General features: G+C 42.1%; 1 protein-coding gene across 4 annotated transcripts in view; it reads right to left on the bottom strand.

The window, feature by feature from the left end:
- Positions 1-14,764, bottom strand: part of CACNA2D1 (calcium voltage-gated channel auxiliary subunit alpha2delta 1) — a 1,366,870-nt gene that overhangs the window by 261,150 nt on the left and 1,090,956 nt on the right. For all 4 annotated transcript variants that reach the window (XM_069765154.1, XM_069765155.1, XM_069765153.1 and 1 more), the window contains exon 13: positions 5,678-5,756. In XM_069765154.1, coding sequence (XP_069621255.1) covers positions 5,678-5,756 — 79 coding nt within the window. The remainder of the gene's footprint in view (positions 1-5,677; positions 5,757-14,764) is intronic.

The following is a 14,764-nucleotide window of genomic DNA, read 5'->3' on the forward strand; positions in this document are numbered from 1 at the left end:
GTGTGTAGCCCATTCAGTATCTCCATCTACCCCCCACTCCATGAAGATGGCTGGACCATCATTGTAAATACATAATTGTAAATACACACCTGTACTTTGTATCTCCCCCACCTCATTGTAGATTGTAAGCTCTCACAAGCAGGGTTGTCTTATTTTGTCTTATTTTGCTTTATTACTGTATTGTTAACATTGTTACCTATGACTGTTGTGTTTGAAACTGTTAAACTGTAAAGCGCTGCGGAATATGTTGGCGCTATATAAATAAAGATTATTATTATATTATTATCCGTCGACTTGAACAATATACCTTTGGAGGTGCTAAAAGGTGTGACACTGCAACAAAAATGAAGCACTACTCTAGGTCTCATGAAAATTACTGTCCGGTCCAAGAAATTCATGGAAAGGAGGGACCAGAAGTGGATACAGACAGAAGAGGGTCCTTATGCCAGAACAATATAACAATATATGGGCCATTTGCATTCCAATTGAAGTGGAAGTGGCTCCCTTACCTCTTAGGTCCATGTGCAGCGGCACAGGTTGCACCAATGGTATATTCGCCTCTTGGAGGGGCAATAACATACATAGCATCTATGATATTTATATATCTTAACTGGGCATATGAAAAAGGGTTGCCTAAAGGAGACTAACCCTTTAGGGATGAGGACATTATAGAAATTTAGCAAATGGCCATTTTAAATAAATAAACGTGCATATACATACTGACACAAGATTGCACTTAGTCAATGAGGATTATTACTCACACACTGCTTGTAAGGCTGGAGTCACACTAAACGTATGGAAAATTGGTCTGAGTCTCCCTGCCGAGAGTTGCACAAGTGTTCTCCATATGGTCATCAGTGTAACACGTTTGCAATGCGATGATGTGATTTTATCCCACCCATGTATCCGTATGACATCGGTATGACATACCTATGGCTTTACATTTCTCACTGCTTTTCCACGTTGAAATAAATTGCTCAATGGGCTGAAATGAGGAAAATGTGTGTGTATTTATCGCAAGCTACACGGATGGTCCGTGTGGAGTCCAAATTTTTCTCGCACCCATAGGATTGCATTGGCGAGTCTTGGACAATATGCACGTACAATCGCAGCATGCTGCGACTTTACACGCATGTTAAATACGCCTGAAAAAAAATACGGTGATGTGAGCTGCCCCATACATTAACACTGGTCCAAGTGCTATGCAATGTTTTCTTGGATCGCCCCCAGACACAGGGCCGTGCGTTCTCGGTACCGGGCCTCTCTGGTTCGGTTCTGAGGCTGTCACGGTGGCTAGACCCGGTCCGCGACCCTGCTAAGGGGCGTCCAATAAAGGTGGTGCAGTCTGTCAGGGGTTCGTGACGCCACCTGTGGTGTTTGGTCAGGGCGACCGATGCAGCTGTGGGGTCCGCTGGGGTGATGGAATAGCAGCTGGATGGTATACCTTCCCACAGGTGAAGTATTTCCCCAGGGCTTCCCAGTAAGGTAGATGGTGATGGTGTGAGGTGCAGGCAATAACGAGGACACAAGGATGCAGTCTCTTTACCTCTTTACTGAAGACTTCAGGATCCTCAATCCAGAGCACGTTTAACAGGGCTATCAGAGACCGGCCGGTCCGATGGGCACTTCCAGAGTTTCCCTCGCAGATTGAAATCGTTGCCCACCACTAGCGCCTGTGTGTTGTAGTCCTATCCTGATGAGCATTCGGAATAGTCCTCACAACTGCTGTTCTCGTTCATTCGTTCTCTACAGCTCTCTCTCTCTTTAGTTCCAGATGTTGCTAGTTTCTCGTCCCCCAGTATGCTTTGGCTAGGATGCACCCGTATGACGGGAAGGCCTGGAGGTCTTCCGGGACGCTAGAGACGCCCCTCTCCCACTGTTGCCCCCTATGTCTTCTTAGGAAATTTAAGGTAGACAGCCAACCTATAATTAACTGTCCTGCGGAGTTTGAAGTAAGGCCTAAAGTCAGTTACTCCCGCGGTGTTCTGGCCACCAGCTACGCGCCTCAGTAGGATGTTGCCTCGGTCTCACGGCACGACTCCTACTGGTACTCCTTTTTGCTTGATCTCATTTACACTGTTCCACAATATCCTTCGCTTCTTGTCTCTTTCTTAGGATAGCGCCGCAAGGTAGTGGAGGCGTGGTTCCGTAACGTTCTGTATTGTTCGCTAGGCACCTGCCAGGTTCCCACGCCTGACAGGGACCCCCTGTGTCTTCTTCCTGCAACACCCCCTGCCAAGGGATGTTGCCTGAATCCAACCCAGTCAGCTTCTGACTAACTTTCTATCCAACCCCTAGTTTTACCAGTGTGAGGAGGGGCCCAATAAATAAAGCCTTTTGCTCCCCCTAGTGGCCGGAGTGTGAAGTGTAATGTGTGCTGGTGATACCTGGTCAGGAGAATTCCTTCAGTGCCATCAGACATACCATCACTCCCCTTAGTGGCAGAGTGTCATACTGCAACGACCAGATCTCTGGGGCGCTGCATTCTTGCATAGCACTCGTCCGAATTCTGCGCTAGTGTGACGCCGGCCTAATTATGTAATTACGTTTAAAGCTGGTAGTATAAAAAAGGTGCTCAGATTTTTTTTCAAGGATTGAAACTAAATTGACACTTGTCCCCCATTTAGTGATCATAGTAGTCTGGGTTTTTCGGGTTTCCTTAGGACCAGACTGCAATGTGGCAACTTTTTCCCATAACAACTGTAGTGTATGGATATAAGACAAAACAAAAATATTGTACAGAGCTTTTTTTGGGAAATAAGACATTCTTGGTTTAACTGATGGCATTTGCGACTGATGTGGAAATGAAAAATTTACATATCGTAAAAATAAACGTCAGGTAAAAACTTATAATAGAACTGAGATAAATATTAGATACAATCTCCATATAATATCCACATACAGCGGCAAATAAAAGTTTGGGCACCCCTTGTAAAAATTACTATTATTGTGAACAGTTGAGCAAGTTGAAAATTAAATGATCTCTAAAAGGCAAAAAGTTAAAGCTGGCACGTTTCCTTTGTATTTTAGTCAGAAAATGTTTTTTTATCTTTTTCATTTCAAAAACTACAAAAAGGAAAATGGGTGGATGCAAATGTTTGGGTACCCTTGGAGATTTTTGTGCTCAGACAATTTTGACCAAGGTTTCAGACATAATTAGCCTGTTAAGGGTATGGTGTCTTTATTATCATTGTTAGGAAAGGAAAGGTGATGCAAATTTCCCAGCTTTAAACCTCTGCTAAAAAACAGCAGTCGTGGGTTCTTCTAGGCAGCTGCCTAGCACTCTGAAAATAAAAATGGTAGAGGCCTACAAAGCAGGGAAGGCTATAAGAAGACAGCAAAGAATTTTTAAGTTGCCTTTTGCTCAGTTCGAGATGTAATTAAGAAATGGCTGTTTACAGGAACAGTGGAGGTCAAAATAAGGTCTGGATGACCAAGCTAAATTTCCGTAAAAGCTACTCATAGGACTGCTAGAGACACAAATCAGAACCCCGCTTGACTGCAAGAAACCTTCAGAAAGATTTAGCAGAGTTGTTGTACATTATGTCTACTATTCAGAGACACCTGTACAATTATGGCCTTCATAGAAGAGTCATCAGAAGAGAGCCTCTCCTGCATCCTCACCATAAAATTAAGCATCAAAAGTATGCAACAGAACAACTACAGAAGCCTAATGCATTTTGGAAAAAAGTCTTGTGTAGTTTCAAAAGTGGGTGCTACTTAGTACTAGCCATACTGGGTGCTCAAACTTTTGCATTGGTCCATTTTTTGGTAATTTTTAAAGTGCAAAATATGAAAAAAAAAATAAAAAAATAAAAAAATATATATATATACAGTGGGGCAAAAAAGTATTTAGTCAGTCAGCAATAGTGCAAGTTCCACCACTTAAAAAGATGAGAGGCGTCTGTAATTTACATCATAGGTAGACCTCAACTATGGGAGACAAACTGAGAAAAAAAAATCCAGAAAATCACATTGTCTGTTTTTTTAACATTTTATTTGCATATTATGGTGGAAAATAAGTATTTGGTCAGAAACAAAGAATCAAGATTTCTGGCTCTCACAGACCTGTAACTTCTTCTTTAAGAGTCTCCTCTTTCCCCCACTCATTACCTGTAGTAATGGCACCTGTTTAAACTTGTTATCAGTATAAAAAGACACCTGTTCACACCCTCAAACAGTCTGACTCCAAACTCCACTATGGTGAAGACCAAAAAGCTGTCAAAGGACACCAGAAACAAAATTGTAGCCCTGCACCAGGCTGGGAAGACTAAATCTGCAATAGCCAACCAGCTTGGAGTGAAGAAATCAACAGTGGGAGCAATAATTAGAAAATGGAAGACATACAAGACCACTGATAATCTCCCTCGATCTGGGGCTCCACGCAAAATCCCCCCCCGTGGGGTCAGAATGATCACAAGAACGGTGAGCAAAAATCCCAGAACCACGCGGGGGGACCTAGTGAATGAACTGCAGAGAGCTGGGACCAATGTATCAAGGCCTACCATAAGTAACACACTACGCCACCATGGACTCAGATCCTGCAGTGCCAGACGTGTCCCACTGCTTAAGCCAGTACATGTCCGGGCCCATCTGAAGTTTGCTAGAGAGCATTTGGATGATCCAGAGGAGTTTTGGGAGAAAGTCCTATGGTCTGAGGAAACCAAACTGGAACTGTTTGGTAGAAACACAACTTGTCGTGTTTGGAGGAAAAAGAATACTGAGTTGCATCCATCAAACACCATACCTACTGTAAAGCATGGTGGTGGAAACATCATGCTTTGGGGCTGTTTCTCTGCAAAGGGGCCAGGACGACTGATCCGGGTACATGAAAGAATGAATGGGGCCATGTATCGTGAGATTTTGAGTGCAAACCTTCTTCCATCAGCAAGGGCATTGAAGATGAAACGTGGCTGGGTCTTTCAACATGACAATGATCCAAAGCACACCGCCAGGGCAACGAAGGAGTGGCTTCGTAAGAAGCATTTCAAGGTCCTGGAGTGGCCTAGCCAGTCTCCAGATCTCAACCCTATAGAAAACCTTTGGAGGGAGTTGAAAGTCCGTGTTGCCAAGCGAAAAGCCAAAAACATCACTGCTCTAGAGGAGATCTGCATGGAGGAATGGGCCAACATACCAACAACAGTGTGTGGCAACCTTGTGAAGACTTACAGAAAACGTTTGACCTCTGTCATTGCCAACAAAGGATATATTACAAAGTATTGAGATGAAATTTTGTTTCTGACCAAATACTTATTTTCCACCATAATATGCAAATAAAATGTTAAAAAAACAGACAATGTGATTTTCTGGATTTTTTTTTCTCAGTTTGTCTCCCATAGTTGAGGTCTACCTATGATGTAAATTACAGACGCCTCTCATCTTTTTAAGTGGTGGAACTTGCACTATTGCTGACTGACTAAATACTTTTTTGCCCCACTGTATATATAAATGTGTAATCTTTAACTTTAGTCCTTTTAGATATCATTTCAGCTTTTTTAACTGTTCACACTAACAGCAATTTTGACCAGAGGAGCTCAAATGTTTACAATGTTTACTGTAGGTACAAGTTACAGAGTTACATTGGGTATTCACAAATATCTCTTATAAATTTGCTACATTATCACCTACAAAAATAGTGAAATACACAGAGAAATATAACATTTGCCATAGACTTTACCTTTATTTTCACAGGCCATCCATTGTATGGGTCCCTTGTCGTAATTATGCTGGCCGACAGAAAAAGTAAATACACGTACCTATAAGAAAACAAAGGGAGTCATAATTTAAGGTCTATAGTTCTTGAACAATTTAGTAACCTCTGTAAAATCTGTCAAAAAAGGATATTTCAGGCTGGTTTCACACTTGCGTTTTTGTCTGCTGCGTTTTTTTTCAAAAAAACGCATGCGTTTTTTTCCCTATATTTAACATTGAAAACGCATGCGTTTTTTTGTGTATGCGTTTGGTCGTGTTTTGCAACGCATGCGTTTTTTTACTGCATGCGTTTTTTTTCTAAAATGCTACTTGTAGTATTTTTATAAGCGTTTTTTGGACCAAAAAAAAACGCATGCGTTTTCATGCGTTTTTTTTGTGTCAAAAAATGCATTGGAGTCAATGGGGACGCATGCGTTTTTTGGTGCATGCGTTTTTTGCGTCAAAAAACGCATGCGTTTTTTATTAAAAACACTGAAAACACACTAATATGCCACTACCCAACGTAAAGGTGATAAAGGGATCCTAACCCTACCCCTAACCCTAACCCTAACCCTACCCCTAACCCTAACCCTAAGGGATCCTAACCCTACCCCTAACCCTAACCCTACCCCTACCCCTAACCCTAACCCTACCCCTACCCCTACCCCTAACCCTAAGGGATCCTAACCCTACCCCTAACCCTACCCCTAACCCTAACCCTAACCCCTTTATGGTTAGGGGTAGGGTTAGGGTTAGGGGTAGGGTTAGGATCCCTTAGGGTTAGGGGTAGGGTTAGGGTTAGGGGTAGGGTTAGGGGTAGGGTTAGGGGTAGGGTTAGGATCCCTTAGGGTTAGGGTTAGGGGTAGGGTTAGGGTTAGGGTTAGGGGTAGGGTTAGGGTTAGGGGTAGGGTTAGGGTTAGGGGTAGGGTTAGGATCCCTTAGGGTTAGGGTTAGGGGTAGGGTTAGGGGTAGGGTTAGGGTTAGGATCCCTTTAGGGTTAGGGTTATGATCCCTACCCCTAACCCTACCCCTACCCCTAACCCTAACTATTTCTGTTTATAGTGGGTTTTTTACTTTTTTTTAATGATTGGCAGCTGTCACACATTTCTCAGTATGCGTTTAACCCCTTTACCCCCAAGGGTGGTTTGCACGTTAATGACCGGGCCAATTTTTACAATTCTGACCACTGTCCCTTTATGAGGTTATAACTCTGGAACGCTTCAATGGATCCTGGTGATTCTGACATTGTTTTCTCGTGACATATTGTACTTCATGACAATGGTAAAAATTATTTGATAGTACCTGCGTTTATTTGTGAAAAAAACGGAAATTTGGCGAAAATTATGAAAATTTCGCAATTTTCCAACTTTGAATTTTTATGCAATTAAATCACAGAGATATGTCACACAAAATACTTAATAAATAACATTTCCCACATGTCTACTTTACATCAGCACAATTTTGGAAACAAAATTTTTTTTTGTTAGGGAGTTATAAGGGTTAAAAGTTGACCAGCAATTTCTCATTTCTACAACACCATTTTATTTTAGGGACCACATCTCATTTGAAGTCATTTTGAGGGGTCTATATGATAGAAAATACCCAAGTGTGACACCATTCTAAAAACTACACCCCTCAAGGTGCTCAAAACCATATTCAAGAAGTTTATTAACCCTTCTGGTGCTTCACAGGAATGTTTTGAATGTTTAAATAAAAATGAACATTTAACTTTTTTTCACAAAAAATTTAATTCAGCTCCAATTTGTTTTATTTTACCAAGGGTAACAGGAGAAAATGGACCCCAATCATTGTTGTACAATTTGTCCTGAGTATGCCAATACCCCACATGTGGGGGTAAACCACTGTTTGGGCGCATGGCAGAGCTCGGAAGCGAAGGAGTGCCATTTGACTTTCAATGCAAAATTGACTGGAATTGAGATGGGACGCCATGTTTCGTTTGGAGAGCCCCTGATGTGGCTAAACATTGAAACCCCCCACAAGTGACACCATTTTGGAAAGTAGACCCCCTAAGGAACTTATCTAGAGGTGTGGTGAGCACTTTGACCCAACAAGTGCTTCACAGAAGTTTATGATGTAGAACCGTAAAAATAAAAAATCATATTTTTTCACAAAAATTATCTTTTCGCCCCCAATTTTTTATTTTCCCAAGGGTAAGAGAAGAAATTGGACCCCAAAAGTTGTTGTACAATTTGTCCTGAGTACGCTGATAGCCCATATGTGGGGGTAAACCACTGTTTGGGCGGATGGGAGAGCTCGGAAGGGAAGGAGCGCCGTTTGACTTTTCAATGCAAAATTGACAGGAATTGAGATGGGACCTCATGTTGCGTTTGAAGAGCCACTGATGTGCCTAAACATTGAAACCCCCCACAAGTGACACCATTTTGGAAAGTAGACCCCCTAAGGAACTTATCTAGAGGTGTGGTGAGCACTTTGACCCACCAAGTGCTTCACAGAAGTTTATAATGTAGAACCGTAAAAATAAAAAATCATATTTTTTCACAAAAATTATCTTTTTGCCCCCAATTTTTTATTTTCCCAAGGGTAAGAGAAGAAATTGGACCCCAAAAGTTGTTGTACAATTTGTCCTGAGTACGCCGATACCCCATATGTGGGGGTAAACCACTGTTTGGGTGGATGGGAGAGCTCGGAAGGGAAGGAGCGCCGTTTGACTTTTCAAAGCAAAATTGACAGGAATTGAGATGGGACGCCATGTTGCGTTTGAAGAGCCACTGATGTGCCTAAACATTGAAACCCCCCACAAATGACACCATTTTGGAAAGTAGACCCCCTAAGGAACTTATCTAGAGGTGTGGTGAGCACTTTGACCCACCAAGTGCTTCACAGAAGTTTATAATGCAGAGCCGTAAAAATAAAACAAAATTTTTTTCCCACAAAAATTATTTTTTTAGCCCCCAGTTTTGTATTTTCCTGAGGGTAACAGGAGAAATTGGACCCCAAAATTTGTTGCCCAATTTGTCCTGAGTGCGATGATACACCATATGTGGGGGGAACCACTGTTTGGGCACATGGGAGGGCTCAGAAGGGAAGGAGTGCCATTTGAATGCAGACTTAGATGGAATGGTCTGCAGGTGTCACATTGCGTTTGCAGAGCCTCTAATGTACCTAAACAGTAGAAACCCCCCACAAGTGACACCATTTTGGAAAGTAGACCCCCTTAGGAACTTATCTAGATGTGTGCTGAGCGCTTTGACCCACCAAGGGCTTCACAGAAGTTTATAATGGAGAGCCGTAAAAATAAATCAAAAATTTTTTCCCACAAAAATTATTTTTTAGCCCCCAGTTTTGTATTTTCCCGAGGGTAACAGGAGAAATTCGACCCCACAATTTGTTCTCCAATTTGTCCTGAGTGCGCTGATACCCCATATGTGGGGGGGAACCACTGTTTGGGCGCATGGGAGGGCTCGGAAGGGAAGGAGCTCCATTTGGAATGAGGACGTAGATGGAATGGTCTGCAGGTGTCACATTGCATTTGCAGAGCCCCTAATGTACCTAAACAGTAGAAACCTCCCACAAGTGACACCATTTTGGAAACTAGACCCCCTAAGGAACTCATCTAGATGTGTTGTGATAGCTTTGAACCCCCAAGTGTTTCACTACAGTTTGTAACGCAGAGCCGTGAAAATTAAAAAAAAAAATCTTTCCCCCCAAAATTATTTTTTAGCCCCCAGTTTTGTATTTTCACGAGGGTAAGAGGAGAAATTCGACCCCAAAAGTTGTTGTCCAATTTGTCCTGAGTACGCTGATACCCCGTATGTTGGGGGAAACCACCGTTTGAGCGCATGGCAGAGCTCGGAAGGGAAGGAGCGCCATTTGGAATGCAGACTTAGATGGAATGGTCTGCAGACGTCACATTGCGTTTGCAGAACCCCTAATGTACCTAAACAGTAGAAACCCCCCACAAGTGACCCCATATTGGAAACTAGACCCCCCAGGGAACTAATCTAGATGTGTTGTGAGAACTTTGAACCCCCAAGTGTTTCACTACAGTTTATAACGCAGAGCCGTGAAAATAAAAAATCTTTTTTTTTCCCACAAAAAATATGTTTTAGCCCCGAGTTTTGTATTTTCCCAAGGGTAACAGGAGAAATTGGACCCCAAAAGTTGTTGTCCTATTTGTCCTGAGTACGCTGATACCCCATATGTTGGGGTAAACCCCTGTTTGGGCACACGGGAGAGCTCGGAAGGGAAGAAGCACTGTTTTACTTTTTCAACGCAGAATTGGCTGGAATTGAGATCGGACGCCATGTCGCGTTTGGAGAGCCCCTGATGTGCCTAAACAGTGGAAACCCCCCAATTATAACTGAAACCCTAATCCAAACACATCCCTAACCCTAATCCCAACAGTAACCCTAACCACACCTCTAACCCAGACACACCCCTAACCCTAATCCCAACCCTATTCCCAACCGTAAATGTAATCTAAACCCTAACTGTAACTTTAGCCCCAACCCAAACTGTAGCCCTAGCCCTAACCCTAGCCCTAACCCTAATCCTAACCCTAGCCCTAACCCTAGCCCTAACCCTAACCCTAGCCCTAGCCCTAACCCTAGCCCTAACCCTAGCCCTAACCCTAGCCCTAACCCTAACCCTAACCCTAGCCCTAACCCTAACCCTAACCCTAGCCCTAACCCTAACCCTAACCCTAGCCCTAACCCTATCCCTAACCCTAGCCCTAACTCTAACCCTAGCCCTAATGGGAAAATGGAAATAAATACATTTTTTAAATTTTTCCCTAACTAAGGGGGTGATGAAGGGGGGTTTGATTTACTTTTATAGCGGGTTTTTTAGCGGATTTTTATGATTGGCAGCCGTCACACACTGAAAGACGCTTTTTATTGCAAAAAATATTTTTTGCGTTACCACATTTTGAGAGCTATAATTTTTCTATATTTTGGTCCACAGAGTCATGTGAGGTCTTGTTTTTTGCGGGACGAGTTAATGTTTTTATTGGTAACATTTTCGGGCACGTGACATTTTTTGATCGCTTTTTATTCCGATTTTTGTGAGGCAGAATGACCAAAAACCAGCTATTCATGAATTTCTTTTGGGGGAGGCGTTTATACCGTTCCGCGTTTGGTAAAATTGATGAAGCAGTTTTATTCTTCGGGTCAGTACGATTACAGCAATACCTCATTTATATCATTTTTTTATGTTTTGGCGCTTTTATACGATAAAAACTATTTTATAGAAAAAATAATTATTTTTGCATCACTTTATTCTCAGGACTATAACTTTTTTATTTTTTTGCTGATGATGCTGTATGGCGGCTCGTTTTTTGCGGGACAAGATGACATTTTCAGCGGTACCATGGTTAGTTATATCTGTCTTTTTGATCGCGTGTTATTCCACTTTTTGTTCGGCGGTATGATAATAAAGCGTTGTTTTTTGCCTCGTTTTTTTTTTTTTTTTCTTACGGTGTTTACTGAAGGGGTTAACTAGTGGGCCAGTTTTATAGGTCGGGCCGTTACGGACGCGGCGATACTAAATATGTGTACTTTTATTGTTTTTTTTTTTTTTATTTAGATAAAGAAATGTATTTATGGGAATAATATTTTTATTTTTTTTTCATTATTTTGGAATATTTTTTTTTATTTTTTTTACACATTTGAAATTTTTTTTTTTTACTTTTTTACTTTGTCCCAGGGGGGGACATCACAGATCAGTGATCTGACAGTTTGCACAGCACTCTGTCAGATCACTGATCTGACATGCAGCGCTGCAGGCTTCACAGTGCCTGCTCTGAGCAGGCTCTGTGAAGCCACCTCCCTCCCTGCAGGACCCGGATCCGCGGCCATCTTGGATCCGGGGCTGGAGGGAGCAGGGAGGGAGGTGAGACCCTCGCAGCAACGCGATCACATCGCGTTGCTGCGGGGGGCTCAGGGAAGCCCGCAGGGAGCCCCCTCCCTGCGCGGTGCTTCCCTGTACCGCCGGCACATCGCGATCATCTTTGATCGCGGTGTGCCGGGGGTTAATGTGCCGGGGGCGGTCCGTGACCGCTCCTGGCACATAGTGCCGGATGTCAGCTGCGATAAACAGCTGACACCCGGCCGCGATCGGCGGCGCTCCCCCCGTGAGCGCTGCCGATCGCATATGACGTACTATTGCGTCCTTGGGAAGTAAAGCCCACCCCACATGGACGCAATAGTACGTCTAATGGCAGAAAGGGGTTAAAAAACGCAAACGCATGAAAAAACGCATGTAAATGCGGTAAAACGCCGCGTTTTTTACACCACATGCAAAAACGCATGCGTCAAAAAAACGCAGCGTTTGCATGCGTTTACATGCGTTTTTTGCGTTTTTTAACGCAAAAACGCACCCAAAAAAACGCAAATGTGAAACCAGCCTTACATGGTTTATATTATACATTATGATTAACATATATATGATGAAAATCCAAAGCTTCAGAATTACTTACAAAATTCAATCAGAACTTAGTATATGTCACCTAGTTCATGGTGCGTTATGATTTGAAAACTGCTGTATCACATAACAATCAAATCTAAATGTGGAGTTTGGGAGCCATTATTTTAAGAACTACAATCTGTTCTTAGAAGCAAGCTATTCCGGTGATCAGATTAAAGCTGCACGTCTAGCTGTGCTAACTATGTCTAAATCTTTCAATCATGCAAGGAGAAAGCTGCAAGAAGCCACTCAATTTAACTACACCAGCCAAAGCTTCATAATGTGCTGTCATCTAAGATACCTGAAAGTATCTGACAGAGACAATATTGCAATATATAAAAAAGCAAAATGTTGCCTGGCGTTATCTTTTTGAAAAATTGCTTCTGGGACACTTTGGAGAAAATGCCGTAAGCCTGGTTCACGATTGATACTTTTTCTACTGCAAGTGAAATTGGACATCACTTCCTGAGCTCAAGGAATCAAACAGTGTCTCCCCAAACCATTGGAAAGCATTTGCACAACATTGGGCTATGTGCCAAACTTTCAGCTACAGATAATCCATTAATATCTCAAAATCTATCATGCAAGCAAGAGGTAACAATGGCTGGAATAGAAGTCTATTCTCTTCTGTAATGAGTCTTGCATTTATCATGGATATATCAATAGCAGGAGATTGGTCTGCCGTCCAATTTCTATGAACTAGCTAACATGGTACAATGATATATTTTTCCTGAAAACTCAATAGACTCATTTATGGAATGTGAGTCACAAAAAATTGCACCTACCAATAAAATAGATGCAATTCTACTGGACACAGGCCCTGGCATTAAAAAGTAGCATCATTTAGTTGATGGCAGTGATTTATGTTCTAACTAATTTATCAAAGAAGGGAGTTTGAAGTCGTACACATGTCACAACATACATAAATAAGGTAGTCTAGCTTTATCTAAGAAATTAGCTAAACTGACGCCGCTTTTGAAAAAGTGTGGGCCAATGGGTTTTTCCAAAATCAATAAACAGTGACGGAGGTTCAAGAATTGGAATAAAATGTCCAATTATAATTATTATAAAAATACCAGCAAGTTCTACTTTACAAATGTTAAGGAGGTTGTAGCAGCTTCGTTCTGACCTTAGTGTGAGAGAGGTCACGTGAAAAACAACACTTTATAAATTGCCCATGATCACCTCTAAGGATAACAGGGAGAATGTAACTAATTGGAAGAGTATTTGTAGAAGGGAAACAAAGTGAAAAATGTAAAATACTAACAGATCTGAATCATCCCTCTCCATGACCTTACTTGGAAAACATTTGAGATATACCAGACACAAAAGACAAGTAAATGTACATTTGAACATTGGAGATACTTCCACAATGGTTCAGAGAAAAAAATAAAATGCATTAAACACTGACCTCTGTAATGTAAAGGGGGTAACTGACTTATCCAAACATTTAAGTATCAGGTTCTCTAAGTAATACTTGTAATAAAAACATATAACAAATGTGAAACAACAGCTTTCATGACTGAGTCCATTAGTGCTGCTGATGTCATGAAATGTGAAAAATTAAGAGATTAAAGAGATGCAATGGCATTAGCCATGAACGGCTCATTGTAGGCTACAACATATGTCTCAAAGCATAAAGATATTTCTATATATTGTATACTGTACATTTCTATAAAGCTAATAACATATGCAGGGCCAAGATGGACAAGTACCATATACTCGAGTATAAGCCCGGATTTTCAGCCCATTTTTGGGGGCTGAAAGTGCCCCTCTCGGCTTATACGCGAGTCATGGTCCCAGGGGGTTGGCGGGGGAGGGGGAGTGGTTGCTGCCAAATCATACTTACCTGCTCCCGGCGCGTCTCTGCACGTTCCTGCTTCTCCAGTGCCTGCAGCTTCTTCCTGTGTTCAGCAGTCACGTGCTACCTCTCATTAAAGTAATGAATATGGACGATGTGACCGCTGAACACAGGAAGAAGCTGCGGGCACCAAAGATCACCTGTCAATGAGTAGCTGCCAGGGACTGCGCAGGGAGCAGGTGAGTATAATGGGGACTGGAGGGTGAGTATTGCGTGAAATCACCAGGGTATGTAAAGTTTTGATCATGGTCATTTTGATGTTTTAGGTTGTCATTATGATTTAAAAAGAGAAATCACAGTAGTTTGACAATAGATGGCTTCACCCAAACATTAAACATGAGTGGAGAAATAGTTTTGGTGTTATCATTCATAATCTCTGAAAAAGAAAACAAAAATTCTGTGGGGGTATGTAAACTTTGGAGCACAACTGTATGTCTTGCGGTGGTTCGACAGCTGCAACTCATGCAGGGATTGCCTGTTGTTAGGCAATCCATGCATGTGTTGTGACTAGTGTTGAGCGATACCGTCCGATATTTGAAAGTATCGGTATCGGATGGTATCGGCTGATATCCGAAAAATATCGGATATCGCCGATACCGATATCCGATACCAATACAAGTCAATGGGACACAAATATCGGAAGGTATCATCTATGGTTCCCAAGGTCTGAAGGAGAGGAAACTCTCCTTCAGGCCCTAGGATCCATATTCATGTGTAAAATAAGAATAAAAATAAAAAATATTGATATACTTACCCTCGGACGCGCCC

Source organism: Ranitomeya imitator, chromosome 4, assembly GCF_032444005.1.
Source record: "Ranitomeya imitator isolate aRanImi1 chromosome 4, aRanImi1.pri, whole genome shotgun sequence".
Taxonomy (NCBI): domain Eukaryota; kingdom Metazoa; phylum Chordata; class Amphibia; order Anura; family Dendrobatidae; genus Ranitomeya; species Ranitomeya imitator.